At 41.6% G+C, this 18,148-nt stretch overlaps 1 protein-coding gene across 2 annotated transcripts in view; it reads right to left on the reverse strand.

Annotated features, from left to right (window-relative positions):
• The window catches only part of LOC102807777 (AP-1 complex subunit sigma-2), a 55,275-nt gene that overhangs the window by 6,130 nt on the left and 30,997 nt on the right, over nt 1-18,148 (reverse strand). For both annotated transcript variants that reach the window (XM_085502699.1, XM_085502702.1), the window contains exon 3: nt 2,288-2,396. In XM_085502699.1, coding sequence (XP_085358825.1) covers nt 2,288-2,396 — 109 coding nt within the window. The remainder of the gene's footprint in view (nt 1-2,287; nt 2,397-18,148) is intronic.

Genomic DNA, 18,148 nt, shown 5'->3' on the forward strand with positions numbered 1-18,148 from the left:
TCAGAATGCTTACATGGGTCAATGAGAGGTTTTCTGCAGATCGTACAAAAAAGGAATGCTTACAGGGGTCAATGAGAGGTTCTCTGCAGATCATACAAAAGAAGGAATGCTTACAAGGGTCAGTGCGAGATTCTCTGCAGATTATTCATAGTAGGAATGCTTACAGGGGTCAGTGAGAGATTCTCTGCAGATCATACAAGGTAGGAATGCTTACAGGGGTCAGTGAGAGGTTCTCTGCAGATCATACAAGGTAGGAATGCTCACAGGGGTCAATGAGAGGTTTTCTGCAGATCATACAAAGAAAGGAATGATTACAGGGGTCAATGAGAGGTTTTCTGCAGATCATACAAAAAAGGAATGCTTACAGGGGTCAATGAGAGGTTCTCTGCAGATCATACAAGGTCAGAATGCTTACATGGGTCAATGAGAGATTCTCTGCAGATCATACAAGGTAGGAATGCTTACAAGAGCCAGTGAGAAGTTCTCGGCAGATCATACAAGGTAGGAATGCTTACAGGGGTAAATGAGAGGTTTTCTGCAGATCAATCAAAAATAGGAAGGCTTACAGAGGTCAATCAGAAGTTTTTCCGCAGATCATACAAGGTAGGAATGCTTACATGGGTCAATAAGAGGTTTTCTGCAGATCATACAAGGTAGGAATTCTTACAGGGGTCAGTGAGAGGTTTTCTGCAGATCAATCAAAAATAGGAAGGCTTACAGAGGTCAATCAGAAGTTTTTCCGCAGATCATACAAGGTCAGAATGCTTACAGTGGTCAATGAGAGGTCCTCTGCAGATCATACAAGGCCAGAATGCTTACAGGGGTCAATGAGAGGTTTTCTGCAGATCATACAAAAATAGGAAGGCTAACAGGGGTCAGTGAGAGGTTCTCTGCAGATCATACAAGGTAGGAATGCTTACAGGGGTCAGTGAGAAGTTCTCTGCAGATCATACAAGGTAGGAATGCTTACAGGGGTAAATGAGAGGTTCTCTGCAGATCATACAAGGTAGGAATGCTTACATCGGTCAGTGAGAGGTTCTCTGCAGATCATACAAGGTCAGAATGCTCACAGTGGCCAGTAAATAGTTTTCTACAGATTATACAAAAGTAGGAGTGCTTATAGGGCCAGTGAGAGGTTGTCTGCTGATCATACAAGAATTGCATTAATTTTGCATTTGTATTTGGATCTATTAAAATGGAAAATTATATTGAGAACCCCTATCAAAGGCATAAACATTGAGAATACCCCTAAGGAATAAACACTGAGAAAACCTCTAAGGCATAAACTGTCAATGTCAAACCCTTCCTGGACATACACATGTATAATTATTATAGTAATTGACATTCTTCTTAAACATAAAACAAGCAGCCTATCGGCTGAGATAGCTCCGCTGTTAGCAATGCACATTTCAATTAAAGAACTGAAGACATCATTAGAAAATGAACAATATGTATAGTATCAAAGCAATCAGACTTACAGTTTTTAACAAGAAGTCGAAAATATCACTTTTTACCAAAAATTACAAAAATATTCACCAAAATTAGAGAATTGAAAATATCACCACAAAATGAACAAATCTGAGAGAGGTCCACATGTAGTACCTATATATGTAATATCAAAGCAATCGGACTTACAGTTTTTAACAAGAAGTTGAAAATATCACTTTTTACCAAAAAATTACAAAAATATTCACCAAAATTAAAGAATCGAAGATATCATCACAAAATGAACAAATCTGAGAAAAGTCTACATGTAATATCTATATACGCAATATCAAAGCAATTGAACTATTGGTTTTTAACAAGAAGTTGAAAATATCACTTATTACCAAAAATGACAAAAATATTCACCAAAATTAGAGAATTAAAGATATCATCACGAAATGAATAAACCTGAGAGAGGTCCACATGTAGTACCAATATATATAATATCAAAGCAATTGGACTTGCGGTTTTTAACAAGAAGTCGAAAATATCACTTTTTACCAAAAATGACAAAAATATTCACCAAAATTAGAGAATTGAAGATATCATCATGAAATGAACAAATCTGAGAGAGGTCTACCCTAGGTACATATACACGAAGTATCAAAGCAGTCAGGCTTGTAGTTTTCAAGAAGAAGTCGAAAAAGTAAAACATTGACACGGACGGCGACGGACAATCACTCATATGATAAGCTCCGCTTGACAAAGTCGACAGCAGAGCTAAAAAATAGCATTCAGGATGCAATTTAAAATTCTTCAGTAGAAAATATCAAGATCTTCATGTATATGTACATGTACTTACACTTCCAAAATATTTATCAAGCAATTCTACATATCTGTGGATGATCTCAAGAGTCAGCAACTCATTGTCAGTGTCTTCTATCCCACAACAAAAATATAAACTGGCATACCTGTGGGAGAAATAAATTATTCAGTAAACATTTATCAGCAGTCATTGATGGCAGATTTTTCATAAAAATTACGAAAGCTATAATTTCTCCCTGTGCTGTGACTCCCAGTACTAATTATTTGGATTTTCAGTCATTAATTATGACTGTAAACTCTTCCCATAAATTCCCATTGTAATTGTCATAAACTCAAAACCAATGGGTTGACTACCAGGACATGCAAAACTTTCAAAACACCAAGACCGCTGAAATTATTATCGATCAACTTGAAGCTAAGTTGCAGTTGGCGACATGAATATTTCTCTTGATAACTACATATACATATATACTGCCATACATGTAACTCGCACACAAAACAGGGTTATTATGTTAGATCAGCCTATGTTCTCTGCTAAAGTCTATACATCAACACAGGCATGTTGAATTACTTTGCACGCAAGACAATCATATAATTATATTTTATACATAATGCTGAAAATCAAATATTTTGTCCCACACTATGTCAAGTCAGAATTTTGCTGAAAATCAAATATCAAGATCAAAAAGTCATATTGCATGCATATAATTATACAGCTACAAAAATGTACAAATTTTAGATTGGCACTCACTTTATCGTGCATGGTCGGAAATAAACTGGAAATTCCCCAGTCAATTTCAATCAGCTAGTAGGTCAATGAAAATGCTGATAGGTTTGTCTAAATGAATGTGTTATACATGTATAATTAAGCTAAGTTTTGAAGCAGATTATTAAATAATTTACTTGTACATGTACTTGAAGAAATGAGGCGAAGCTTATTTGTAGCTGTTGTTAAGCTGACGCAAAGCTATGCGGAAGTGAAGGCCATGCTGCATTGTGAGAAGCTGAAGGGATTATATATAGCGAAAATAAGCCAAAACCTATGCAAGACTGTCAGACTGTGTGGGCATGACAGTGTTCTAGCTGGTGGAAGGCCTAATTATATAATAAATTTAATTTGTATTTCATTTACATACAACATTCTACACACACTCAGTTATTCAATATTTTTTTTTTTTCATTTAATTGAAAAATGTTTACAAATTACAATCTTTTAAAATACAAATAAATTGAGCAACATCAATATTTTATCAATGCCAGGTTCAAAGTCGGTGGGTGATTTATATGTTCTCAAAATATTTTGTGTGTAAGGGGGTCAGTGGATACATCACTATGTAACTGGTGCAGTTCAGATATTGAAAGCATGGAACATTATTTTTGGTTTTGTGAATATGCACAAATATCACTTTTTACCAAAAATTAAAGAACATATACACCAAGTATCAAACCATTCAAGCTTGTAGTTGTCAAGTAGAAGTCGAAAATGTAAAACATTGACATGGATGACGGACAATCACTCATATGATAAGCTCCGACAGCGACAGCGGAGCTAAAAAAATAAAAAATATTCTGTGTTCATGAAATATGATTTGTTTGATTTATGAAGGGCAAGTACAAAACATAGTTGAGTTATACCGGTAATGTAGAAAATAAACAAGGTGATTTTTCCATCAAGTGGATGATTTGGCAAAATAAAACCGTAATATTTTTTTGTTATTTGTGACATTAGAACAGTACATCAGTACTAACACATGTAAACGAATGATACAATACATTTACATATGTACGGTCTAAGACTACACATTGCGTTTTCACACATTTACATATGTACGGTCTAAGACTACGCATTGCGTTTTCACATATTTACATAGGTATGGTCAGTGACTACACATTGTGTTTTCACACATTTACATAGGTATGGTCAGTGACTACACATTGCGTTTTCACACATTTACATATGTACGGTCTAAGACTACACATTGCGTTTTCACACATTTACATATGTACGGTCTAAGACTACACATTGCGTTTTCACACTCTAACATAGGTATGGTCAGTGACTACACATTGTGTTTTCACACATTTACATAGGTATGGTCAGTGACTACACATTGCGTTTTCACACATTTACATATGTACTGTCTAAGACTACACATTGCGTTTTCACACATTTACATATGTATGGTCAGCGACTACACATTGCGTTTACAAAGATTTACATATGTATGGTCAGCGACTACACATTGCATTTTCACACGCTAACATAGGTATGGTCAGCGACTACACATTGCGTTTTCACACGCTAACATATGTATGGTCAGCAACTACACATTGCGTTTACACATATTTACATATGTATGGTCAGCGACTACACATTGTGTTTACAAAGATTTTCATATGTATGGTCAGCGACTACACATTGCATTTTCACACGCTAACATAGGTATGGTCAGCGACTGCACATTGCGTTTTCACACATCTACATATGTATGATCAGCGACTACACATTGCGTTTTCACACATTCACGGTCAGCGACTACACATTGCGTTTTCACACATTTACATATTTACATGTATGGTCAGCGACTACACATTGCGTTTTCACACATTCACATATGTATGGTCAGCGACTACACATTGCATTTTCACACATTCACATATGTACAGTCAGCGACTACACATTGCGTTTTCACACATTTACATATGTACGGTCAGCGACTACACATTGATTTTTCACACATTCACATATGTACGGTCAGCGACTACACATTGCATTTTCACACATTTACATATGTACATGTATGGTCAGTGACTACGCATTGCATTTTCACACATTTACATATGTACATGTATGGTCAGCGACTACACATTGCATTTTCACACATTCACATATGTATGGTCAGCGACTACACATTGCATTTTCACACATTCACGGTCAGCGACTACACATTGCATTTTCACACATTTACATATGTATGGTCAGCGACTACACATTGCATTTTCACACATTCACGGTCAGCGACTACACATTGCGTTTTCACACATTTACATATGTACATGTATGGCCAGCGACTACACATTGCATTTTCGCACATTCACATATGTATGGTCAGCGACTACACATTGTGTTTTCACACATTTACATATGTATGGTCAGCGACTACACATTGCGTTTTCACACATTCACGGTCAGCGACTACACATTGCGTTTTCACACATTTACATATGTACATGTATGGCCAGCGACTACACATTGCATTTTCGCACATTCACATATGTATGGTCAGCGACTACACATTGTGTTTTCACACATTCACATATGTATGGTCAGCGACTACACATTGCGTTTTCACACATTTACATATGTATGGTCAGCGACTACACATTGCGTTTTCACACATTCACATATGTATGGTCAGCGACTACACATTGCGTTTTCACACATTCACATATGTACGGTCAGCGACTACACATTGCGTTTTCATACATTCACATATGTACGGTCAGCGACTACACATTGATTTTTCACACATTCACATATGTACGGTCAGTGACTACACATTGCATTTTCACACATTTACATATGTATGGTCAGCGACTACAGATTGCGTTTTCACATATTCACGGTCAGCGACTACACATTGATTTTTCACACATTCACATATGTACGGCACTAAAAAAGTACGGTACTGTGGGTACGGTAACGCAATCTGGCCATGTTTCGGCTCACAAGTGAATAACTTACTTGTTTTCGAACTGTTGAAATTGTTGATTATTACTCAGTAGTGATTATAACAACGCACGAAAAATAAATTCGTTGAATTGTTATCAAATGCAAGTAAAATTCAACTTAGTTTCACCGTAAGCGAATTATTTCGGTCACATGTAAACGATCGATGCGACATCCACCATGTAGTTTGAATGCACACGAGACATTACTTGACCGGGTAGGTCAAGTCGCTAATTAATCAATCAAAATGCTGGATGGTGCCCACATGTTCAAATTACCTTAGTTCATTTAAATATGTTAATGACAGGTCACCGACTTCATGGTGAACGAAACCCGGAAAAGATTTACCGATAATGTAGTGCGATCTTTTGGCTTTGATTTCCATAAGAAAACGACATGACTTTTTTTTAAATCAAGAAATTAGTTGTTTTCGAAAGATAAACTGAGCATTGAAAAAGAATTTAACAGTTTTTCGGTGAGAACAGCTTATTGTCGAAAACTTGCGACATACGGACGTATTCATAAGGAGTATTGACAAAAGTTGTCACAAGACAAAAGCAGTTTCACGTGTTTGACATCCTAACACTACTGAACAATTAAGAGGTGTGAATATTTTTAGGCATGTTGTCGAAACAAATGAATAGGATTAGGAACAATGTACCAGCTCGTTGAAACAAAGTTGGTCACGGTCTTGTTGAATTGGGGGTGCGGTTACTAATAGGTACTTTTCATGTTATCAATTTTTGTTGAGAACTCTTTAACACTGAGGCCGAAATCGGGGTGCGGTTACTATTAGGTATGCGGTTTATAATAGGATTTTAACGGTAGGTATGGTCAGCGACTACACATTGCGTTTTCACACATTTACATATATATGGTCAGCGACTACACATTGCGTTTTCACACATTCACGGTCAGCGACTACACATTGCGTTTTCACACATTTACATATGTACATGTATGGCCAGCGACTACACATTGCATTTTCGCACATTCACATATGTATGGTCAGCGACTACACATTGTGTTTTCACACATTTACATATGTATGGTCAGCGACTACACATTGCGTTTTCACACATTCACGGTCAGCGACTACACATTGCGTTTTCACACATTTACACATGTACATGTATGGTCAGCGACTACACATTGCATTTTCACACATTCACATATGTATGGTCAGCGACTACACATTGTGTTTTCACACATTTACATATGTACATGTATGGTCAGCGACTACACATTGCGTTTTTACACATTCACATATGTACGGTCAGCGACTACACATTGCGTTTTCACACATTCACATATGTACGATCGACTGCACATTGATTTTTCACACATTTACATATGTACATGTATGGTCAGCGACTACACATTGCATTTTCACACATTCACATATGTACGGTCAGCGACTACACATTGCGTTTTCACATATTCACATATGTACGGTCAGCGACTACACATTGATTTTTCACACATTCACATATGTACGGTCAGCGACTACACATTGATTTTTCACACATTTACATATGTATGGTCAGCGACTACACATTGCGTTTTCACACGCTAACATAGGTATGGTCTAAGACTACACATTGCGTTTTCACACATTTACATATGTACGGTCTAAGACTACACATTGCGTTTTCACACTCTAACATAGCTATGGTCAGTGACTACACATTGTGTTTTCACACATTTACATAGGTATGGTCAGTGACTACACATTGCGTTTTCACACATTTACATATGTACGGTCTAAGACTACACATTGCGTTTTCACACATTTACATAGGTATGGTCAGTGACTACACATTGCGTTTTCACACATTTACATATGTACTGTCTAAGACTACACATTGCGTTTTCACACATTTACATATGTATGGTCAGCGACTACACATTGCGTTTACAAAGATTTACATATGTATGGTCAGCGACTACACATTGCATTTTCACACGCTAACATAGGTATGGTCAGCGACTACACATTGCGTTTTCACACGCTAACATATGTATGGTCAGCAACTACACATTGCGTTTACACATATTTACATATGTATGGTCAGCGACTACACATTGTGTTTACAAAGATTTACATATGTATGGTCAGCAACTACACATTGCATTTTCACACGCTAACATAGGTATGGTCAGCGACTGCACATTGCGTTTTCACACATCTACATATGTATGATCAGCGACTACACATTGCGTTTTCACACATTTACATATGTATGGTCAGCAACTGCACATTGAATTTTCACACATTCACATATGGCCATTACACTGTCCAGACAGCACACGATGCGTGGGCGTGTGGTGTGAAAAACGTAACCAGTTGCCATTGATTTACTTGAGACGTTACTTGCAGTGTGAGATTTGGTATTGTTTCTGTGACATTTACGGTAAATTGAACACAATACACACTTTTCAGGTTGGGCAGACCGGATTACTAGACAGCAGATGTGGTGCAACTGGTCGGATGGTCGATGTATTCAATGTGAATATTGGACATGGGACCGATCAATGCGGTCATTGTTCGGAGTAGACAGTGGTCGGATTTCACAGGTTGTTTTAAATTATAAATCGTTCCGATCTGACAGGAGGTCAGTTTATCCAGGGGTTGATTTTGACAGGTTTTACTGTATAATATTACGTATAATTTGAATCTGATTTGAATCTGTATTTACAAACAGACGAATATACACTGGTAACAACTATACCCCTTGCAGATAACGTGCCAAAAATAATGAACTTCGTAAATCATAAATTCCGATGGCTGTTTATAACGATATGTTCAAGAACGCATGATTGATTCAGATTTTTAATTTACAACAGCCAGCAGTATTTTATATGTGACAACCTGATCTACATACAATGTAGACGTACGAGTTGCCAAAATTGTGGGGCAACCTGACCTACATAGTTGTACGAGTTGCCAAAATTGTGGGCCAACCTGACCTATATAGGCATACGAGTTGCCAAAATTGTGGGGCAACCTGACCTACATAGGCATACGAGTTGCCAAAATTGTGGGGCAACATGACCTACATAGGCATACGAGTTGCCAAAATTGTGGGGCAACATGACCTACATAGGCATACGAGTTGCCAAAATTGTGGCGCAACCCGACCTACATCGGTGCACAAGTTGCCAAAATTGTGGCGCAACCCGACCTACATCGGTGCACAAGTTGCCAAAATTGTGGGGCAGCCTGACCTACATAGGTGTAAGAGTTGCCAAAATTGTGGGGCAACATGACCTATATAGGTGTACAAGTTGCCAAAATTGTGGGGCAACCTGACCTACATAGGTGTACGAGTTGCCAAAATTGTGGCGCAACATGACCTACATAGGCATACAAGTTGCCAAAATTGTGGGGCAACATGACCTATATAGGTGTACAAGTTGCCAAAATTGTGGGGCAGCCTGACCTACATAGGTGTAAGAGTTGCCAAAATTGTGGGGCAACATGACCTATATAGGCGTATGAGTTGCCAAAATTGTGGGGCAGCCTGACCTACATAGGTGTAAGAGTTGCCAAAATTGTGGGGCAACATGACCTACATAGGTGTACGAGTTGCCAAAATTGTGGGGCAACATGACCTACATAGGTGTACAAGTTGCCAAAATTGTGGGGCAACATGACCTACATAGGTGTACGAGTTGCCAAAATTGTGGGGCAACATGACCTACATAGGCGTACAAGTTGCCAAAATTGTGGGGCAACATGACCTATATAGGCGTATGAGTTGCCAAAATTGTGGGGCAGCCTGACCTACATAGGTGTAAGAGTTGCCAAAATTGTGGGGCAGCCTGACCTATATAGGTGTACAAGTTGCCAAAATTGTGGGGCAACATGACCTATATAGGTGTAAGAGTTGCCAAAATTGTGGGGCAACATGACCTATATAGGTGTAAGAGTTGCCAAAATTGTGGGGCAACATGACCTACATAGGTGTACAAGTTGCCAAAATTGTGGGGCAGCCTGACCTACATAGGTGTAAGAGTTGCCAAAATTGTGGGGCAACATGACCTACATAGGCGTACGAGTTGCCAAAATTGTGGGGCAACCTGACCTACATAGGCGTAAGAGTTGCCAAAATTGTGGGGCAACCTGACCTACATAGGCATACGAGTTGCCAAAATTGTGGGGCAACATGACCTACATAGGTGTAAGCGTTGCCAAAATTGTGGGGCAACATGACCTATATAGGTGTAAGAGTTGCCAAAATTGTGGGGCAGCCTGACCTACATAGGCGTACAAGTTGCCAAAATTGAGGGGGACATGACCTACATAGGCGTACGAGTTGCCAAAATTGTGGGGCAACCTGACCTATATAGGTGTAAGCGTTGCCAAAATTGTGGGGCAACATGACCTATATAGGTGTAAGAGTTGCCAAAATTGTGGGGCAGCCTGACCTACATAGGCGTACAAGTTGCCAAAATTGAGGGGGACATGACCTACATAGGCGTACGAGTTGCCAAAATTGTGGGGCAACCTGACCTATATAGGCGTACGAGTTGCCAAAATTGTGGGACAACATGACCTACATAGGCGTACGAGTTGCCAAAATTGTGGGGCAACATGACCTACATAGGCGTACGAGTTGCCAAAATTGTTGGGCAACCTGACCTACATAGGTGTACAAGTTTCCAAAATTGTGGGGCAACATGACCTACATAGGCATACGAGTTGCCAAAATTGTGGGGCAACCTGACCTATATAGGTGTACAAGTTGCCAAAATTGTGGGGCAACATGACCTACATAGGCGTACAAGTTGCCAAAATTGTGGGGCAACATGACCTACATAGGTGTAAGAGTTGCCAAAATTGTGGGGCAACCTGACCTACATAGGCGTACGAGTTGCCAAAATTGTGGGGCAACATGACCTACATAGTTGTACGAGTTGCCAAAATTGTGGGCCAACCTGACCTATATAGGCATACGAGTTGCCAAAATTGTGGGGCAACCTGACCTACATAGGCATACGAGTTGCCAAAATTGTTGGGCAACATGACCTACATAGGTGTACAAGTTGCCAAAATTGTGGGGCAACATGACCTACATAGGTGTACGAGTTGCCAAAATTGTGGGGCAACATGACCTACATAGGCGTACAAGTTGCCAAAATTGTGGGGCAACCTGACCTACATAGGCATACGAGTTGCCAAAATTGTGGGGCAACCTGACCTACATAGGCATACGAGTTGCCAAAATTGTGGGGCAACATGACCTACATAGGCATACGAGTTGCCAAAATTGTGGCGCAACCCGACCTACATCGGTGCACAAGTTGCCAAAATTGTGGGGCAGCCTGACCTACATAGGTGTAAGAGTTGCCAAAATTGTGGGGCAACATGACCTATATAGGTGTACAAGTTGCCAAAATTGTGGGGCAACCTGACCTACATAGGTGTACGAGTTGCCAAAATTGTGGCGCAACATGACCTACATAGGCATACAAGTTGCCAAAATTGTGGGGCAACATGACCTATATAGGTGTACAAGTTGCCAAAATTGTGGGGCAACCTGACCTACATAGGTGTACGAGTTGCCAAAATTGTGGGGCAGCCTGACCTACATAGGTGTAAGAGTTGCCAAAATTGTGGGGCAACATGACCTATATAGGTGTACAAGTTGCCAAAATTGTGGGGCAACATGACCTATATAGGTGTACAAGTTGCCAAAATTATGGGGCAACCTGACCTATATAGGCGTATGAGTTGCCAAAATTGTGGGGCAGCCTGACCTACATAGGTGTAAGAGTTGCCAAAATTGTGGGGCAACCTGACCTACATAGGTGTACGAGTTGCCAAAATTGTGGGCCAACCTGACCTATATAGGCATACGAGTTGCCAAATTTGTGGGGCAACCTGACCTACATAGGCATACGAGTTGCCAAAATTGTGGGGCAACATGACCTACATAGGTGTACAAGTTGCCAAAATTGTGGGGCAACATGACCTACATAGGTGTACGAGTTGCCAAAATTGTGGGGCAACATGACCTACATAGGCGTACAAGTTGCCAAAATTGTGGGGCAACCTGACCTACATAGGCATACGAGTTGCCAAAATTGTGGGGCAACCTGACCTACATAGGCATACGAGTTGCCAAAATTGTGGGGCAACATGACCTACATAGGCATACGAGTTGCCAAAATTGTGGCACAACCCGACCTACATAGGTGTACAAGTTGCCAAAATTGTGGGGCAGCCTGACCTACATAGGTGTAAGAGTTGCCAAAATTGTGGGGCAAAATGACCTACATAGGCATACAAGTTGCCAAAATTGTGGGGCAACATGACCTATATAGGTGTACAAGTTGCCAAAATTGTGGGGCAACCTGACCTACATAGGTGTACGAGTTGCCAAAATTGTGGGGCAGCCTGACCTACATAGGTGTAAGAGTTGCCAAAATTGTGGGGCAACATGACCTATATAGGTGTACAAGTTGCCAAAATTATGGGGCAACATGACCTATATAGGTGTACAAGTTGCCAAAATTATGGGGCAACCTGACGTATATAGGCGTAGGAGTTGCCAAAATTGTGGGGCAGCCTGACCTACATAGGTGTAAGAGTTGCCAAAATTGTGGGGCAACCTGACCTACATAGGTGTACGAGTTGCCAAAATTGTGGGCCAACCTGACCTATATAGGCATACGAGTTGCCAAAATTGTGGGGCAACCTGACCTACATAGGCATACGAGTTGCCAAAATTGTGGGGCAACATGACCTACATAGGTGTACAAGTTGCCAAAATTGTGGGGCAACATGACCTACATAGGTGTACGAGTTGCCAAAATTGTGGGGCAACATGACCTACATAGGCGTACAAGTTGCCAAAATTGTGGGGCAACCTGACCTACATAGGCATACGAGTTGCCAAAATTGTGGGGCAACCTGACCTACATAGGCATACGAGTTGCCAAAATTGTGGGGCAACATGACCTACATAGGCATACGAGTTGCCAAAATTGTGGCGCAACCCGACCTACATAGGTGTACAAGTTGCCAAAATTGTGGGGCAGCCTGACCTACATAGGTGTAAGAGTTGCCAAAATTGTGGGGCAAAATGACCTACATAGGCATACAAGTTGCCAAAATTGTGGGGCAACATGACCTATATAGGTGTACGAGTTGCCAAAATTGTGGGGCAACATGACCTATATAGGTGTACAAGTTGCCAAAATTGTGGGGCAACCTGACCTATATAGGCGTATGAGTTGCCAAAATTGTGGGGCAGCCTGACCTACATAGGTGTAAGAGTTGCCAAAATTGTGGGGCAACATGACCTACATAGGTGTACGAGTTGCCAAAATTGTGGGGCAGCCTGACCTGCATATAGGTGTACAAGTTGCCAAAATTGTGGGGCAACATGACCTATATAGGTGTAAGAGTTGCCAAAATTGTGGGGCAACATGACCTACATAGGTGTACAAGTTGCCAAAATTGTGGGGCAGCCTGACCTACATAGGTGTAAGAGTTGCCAAAATTGTGGGGCAACATGACCTACATAGGCGTACGAGTTGCCAAAATTGTGGGGCAACCTGACCTACATAGGCGTAAGAGTTGCCAAAATTGTGGGGCAACATGACCTACATAGGCATACGAGTTGCCAAAATTGTGGCGCAACCCGACCTACATAGGTGTAAGCGTTGCCAAAATTGTGGGGCAACATGACCTATATAGGTGTAAGAGTTGCCAAAATTGTGGGGCAGCCTGACCTACATAGGTGTAAGCGTTGCCAAAATTGTGGGGCAACATGACCTATATAGGTGTAAGAGTTGCCAAAATTGTGGGGCAGCCTGACCTACATAGGCGTACAAGTTGCCAAAATTGAGGGGGACATGACCTACATAGGCGTACGAGTTGCCAAAATTGTGGGGCAACCTGACCTATATAGGCATACGAGTTGCCAAAATTGTGGGACAACATGACCTACATAGGCGTACGACTTGCCAAAATTGTGGGGCAACATGACCTACATAGGCGTACGAGTTGCCAAAATTGTGGGGCAACCTGACCTACATAGGTGTACAAGTTTCCAAAATTGTGGGGCAACATGACCTACATAGGCATACGAGTTGCCAAAATTGTGGGGGCAACCTGACCTATATAGGTGTACAAGTTGCCAAAATTGTGGGGCAACATGACCTACATAGGCGTACAAGTTGCCAAAATTGTGGGGCAACATGACCTACATAGGTGTAAGAGTTGCCAAAATTGTGGGGCAACCTGACCTACATAGGCGTACGAGTTGCCAAAATTGTGGGGCAACATGACCTACATAGTTGTACGAGTTGCCAAAATTGTGGGCCAACCTGACCTATATAGGCATACGAGTTGCCAAAATTGTGGGACAACCTGACCTACATAGGCATACGAGTTGCCAAAATTGTGGGGCAACATGACCTACATAGGTGTACAACTTGCCAAAATTGTGGGGCAACATGACCTACATAGGTGTACGAGTTGCCAAAATTGTGGGGCAACATGACGTACATAGGCGTACAAGTTGCCAAAATTGTGGGGCAACCTGACCTACATAGGCATACGAGTTGCCAAAATTGTGGGGCAACCTGACCTACATAGGCATACGAGTTGCCAAAATTGTGGGGCAACATGACCTACATAGGAATACGAGTTGCCAAAATTGTGGCGCAACCCGACCTACATCGGTGCACAAGTTGCCAAAATTGTGGGGCAGCCTGACCTACATAGGTGTAAGAGTTGCCAAAATTGTGGGGCAACCTGACCTACATAGGCGTACGAGTTGCCAAAATTGTGGGGCAACATGACCTACATAGTTGTACGAGTTGCCAAGATTGTGGGCCAACCTGACCTATATAGGCATACGAGTTGCCAAAATTGTGGGACAACCTGACCTACATAGGCATACGAGTTGCCAAAATTGTGGGGCAACATGACCTACATAGGTGTACAAGTTGCCAAAATTGTGGGGCAACATGACCTACATAGGTGTACGAGTTGCCAAAATTGTGGGGCAACATGACCTACATAGGCGTACAAGTTGCCAAAATTGTGGGGCAACCTGACCTACATAGGCATATGAGTTGCCAAAATTGTGGGGCAACCTGACCTCCATAGGCATACGAGTTGCCAAAATTGTGGGGCAACATGACCTACATAGGAATACGAGTTGCCAAAATTGTGGCGCAACCCGACCTACATCGGTGCACAAGTTGCCAAAATTGTGGGGCAGCCTGACCTACATAGGTGTAAGAGTTGCCAAAATTATGGGGCAACATGACCTATATAGGTGTACGAGTTGCCAAAATTGTGGGGCAACCTGACCTACATAGGTGTACGAGTTGCCAAAATTGTGGCGCAACATGACCTACATAGGCATATAAGTTGCCAAAATTGTGGGGCAACATGACCTATATAGGTGTACAAGTTGCCAAAATTGTGGGGCAACATGACCTACATAGGTGTACGAGTTGCCAAAATTGTGGGGCAACATGACCTACATAGGCGTACAAGTTGCCAAAATTGTGGGGCAACCTGACCTACATAGGCATACGAGTTGCCAAAATTGTGGGGCAACCTGACCTACATAGGCATACGAGTTGCCAAAATTGTGGGGCAACATGACCTACATAGGCATACGAGTTGCCAAAATTGTGGCGCAACCCGACCTACATAGGTGTACAAGTTGCCAAAATTGTGGGGCAGCCTGACCTACATAGGTGTAAGAGTTGCCAAAATTGTGGGGCAAAATGACCTACACAGGCATACAAGTTGCCAAAATTGTGGGGCAACATGACCTATATAGGTGTACAAGTTGCCAAAATTGTGGGGCAACCTGACCTACATAGGTGTACGAGTTGCCAAAATTGTGGGGCAACCTGACCTACATAGGTGTACGAGTTGCCAAAATTGTGGGGCAACATGACCTATATAGGTGTACAAGTTGCCAAAATTGTGGGGCAACCTGACCTATATAGGCGTATGAGTTGCCAAAATTGTGGGGCAGCCTGACCTACATAGGTGTACAAGTTGCCAAAATTGTGGGGCAACATGACCTACATAGGTGTACAAGTTGCCAAAATTGTGGGGCAACATGACCTACATAGGTGTACAAGTTGCCAAAATTGTGGGGCAACATGACCTACATAGGTGTACAAGTTGCCAACATTGTGGGACAACATGACCTATATAGGTGTACAAGTTGCCAAAATTGTGGGGCAACATGACCTACATAGGTATACAAGTTGCCAAAATTGTGGGGCAACCTGACATACATAGTGTACAAGTTGCCAAAATTGTGGGGCAACATGACCTATGTAGGTGTACAAGTTGCCAAAATTGTGGGGCAACATGACCTACATAGGCATACGAGTTGCCAAAATTGTGGGGCAACATGACCTACATAGGTGTACAAGTTGCCAAAATTGTGGGGCAACATGACCTACATAGGTGTACAAGTTGCCAAAATTGTGGGGCAACCTGACATACATAGGTGTACAAGTTGCCAAAATTGTGGGGCAACATGACCTACATAGGTGTACAAGTTGCCAAAATTGTGGGGCAACCTGACCTACATAGGTGTACAAGTTGCCAAAATTGTGGGGCAACATGACCTACATAGGTGTACAAGTTGCGAAAATTGTGGGGCAACCTGACCTACATAGGTGTACAAGTTGCCAAAATTGTGGGGCAACATGACCTATATAGGTGTACAAGTTGCCAAAATTGTGGGGCAACATGACCTACATAGGTGTACAAGTTGCCAAAATTGTGGGGCAACCTGACCTACATAGGTGTACAAGTTGCCAAAATTGTGGGGCAACATGACCTACATAGGTGTACAAGTTACCAAAATTGTGGGGCAACCTGACATACATAGGTGTACAAGTTGCCAAAATTGTGGGGCAACCTGACCTACATAGGTGTACAAGTTGCCAAAATTGTGGGGCAACATGACCTACATAGGTGTACAAGTTGCCAAAATTGTGGGGCAACATGACCTACATAGGTGTACAAGTTGCCAAAATTGAGGGGCAACATGACCTATATAGGCATAAGAGTTGCCAAAATTGCGGGGCAACCTGACCTACATAGGTGTACAAGTTGCCAAAATAGTGGGGCAACATGACCTACATAGGTGTACAAGTTGCCAAAATTGTGGGGCAACATGACCTACATAGGTGTACAAGTTGCCAAAATTGTGGGGCAACCTGACCTATATAGGTGTACAAGTTGCCAAAATTGTGGGACAACATGACCTATATAGGTGTACAAGTTGCCAAAATTGTGGGACAACATGACCTATATAGGTGTACAAGTTGCCAAAATTGTGGGGCAACATGACCTACATAGGTGTACAAGTTGCCAAAATTGTGGGGCAACATGACCTATATAGGCATAAGAGTTGCCAAAATTGTGGGGCAACATGACCTACATAGGTATACAAGTTGCCAAAATTGTGGCGCAACCTGACCTACATAGGTGTACAAGTTGCCAAAATTGTGGGGCAACATGACCTACATAGGTGTACAAGTTGCCAAAATTGTGGGGCAACCTGACATACATAGGTGTACAAGTTGCCAAAATTGTGGGGCAACATGACCTACATAGGTGTACAAGTTGCCAAAATTGAGGGGCAACATGACCTATATAGGCATAAGAGTTGCCAAAATTGCGGGGCAACCTGACCTACATAGGTGTACAAGTTGCCAAAATTGTGGGGCAACATGACCTACATAGGTGTACAAGTTGCCAAAATTGAGGGGCAACATGACCTACATAGGTGTACAAGTTGCCAAAATTGTGGGGCAACATGACCTACATAGGTGTACAAGTTGCCAAAATTGAGGGGCAACATGACCTACATAGGTGTACAAGTTGCCAAAATTGTGGGGCAACCTGACATACATAGGTGTACAAGTTGCCAAAATTGTGGGGCAACATGACCTACATAGGCGTACAAGTTGCCAAAATTGTGGGGCAACATGACCTACATAGGTATACAAGTTGCCAAAATTGTGGGGCAATATGACCTATATAGGCATAAGAGTTGCCAAAATTGCGGGGCAACCTGACCTACATAGGTGTACAAGTTGCCAAAATTGTGGGGCAACATGACCTATATAGGCATACAAGTTGCCAAAATTGTGGGGCAACAT

This window comes from Saccoglossus kowalevskii, chromosome 1 (assembly GCF_978046115.1).
Source record: "Saccoglossus kowalevskii chromosome 1, keSacKowa6.1, whole genome shotgun sequence".
Taxonomy (NCBI): Eukaryota; Metazoa; Hemichordata; class Enteropneusta; family Harrimaniidae; genus Saccoglossus; species Saccoglossus kowalevskii.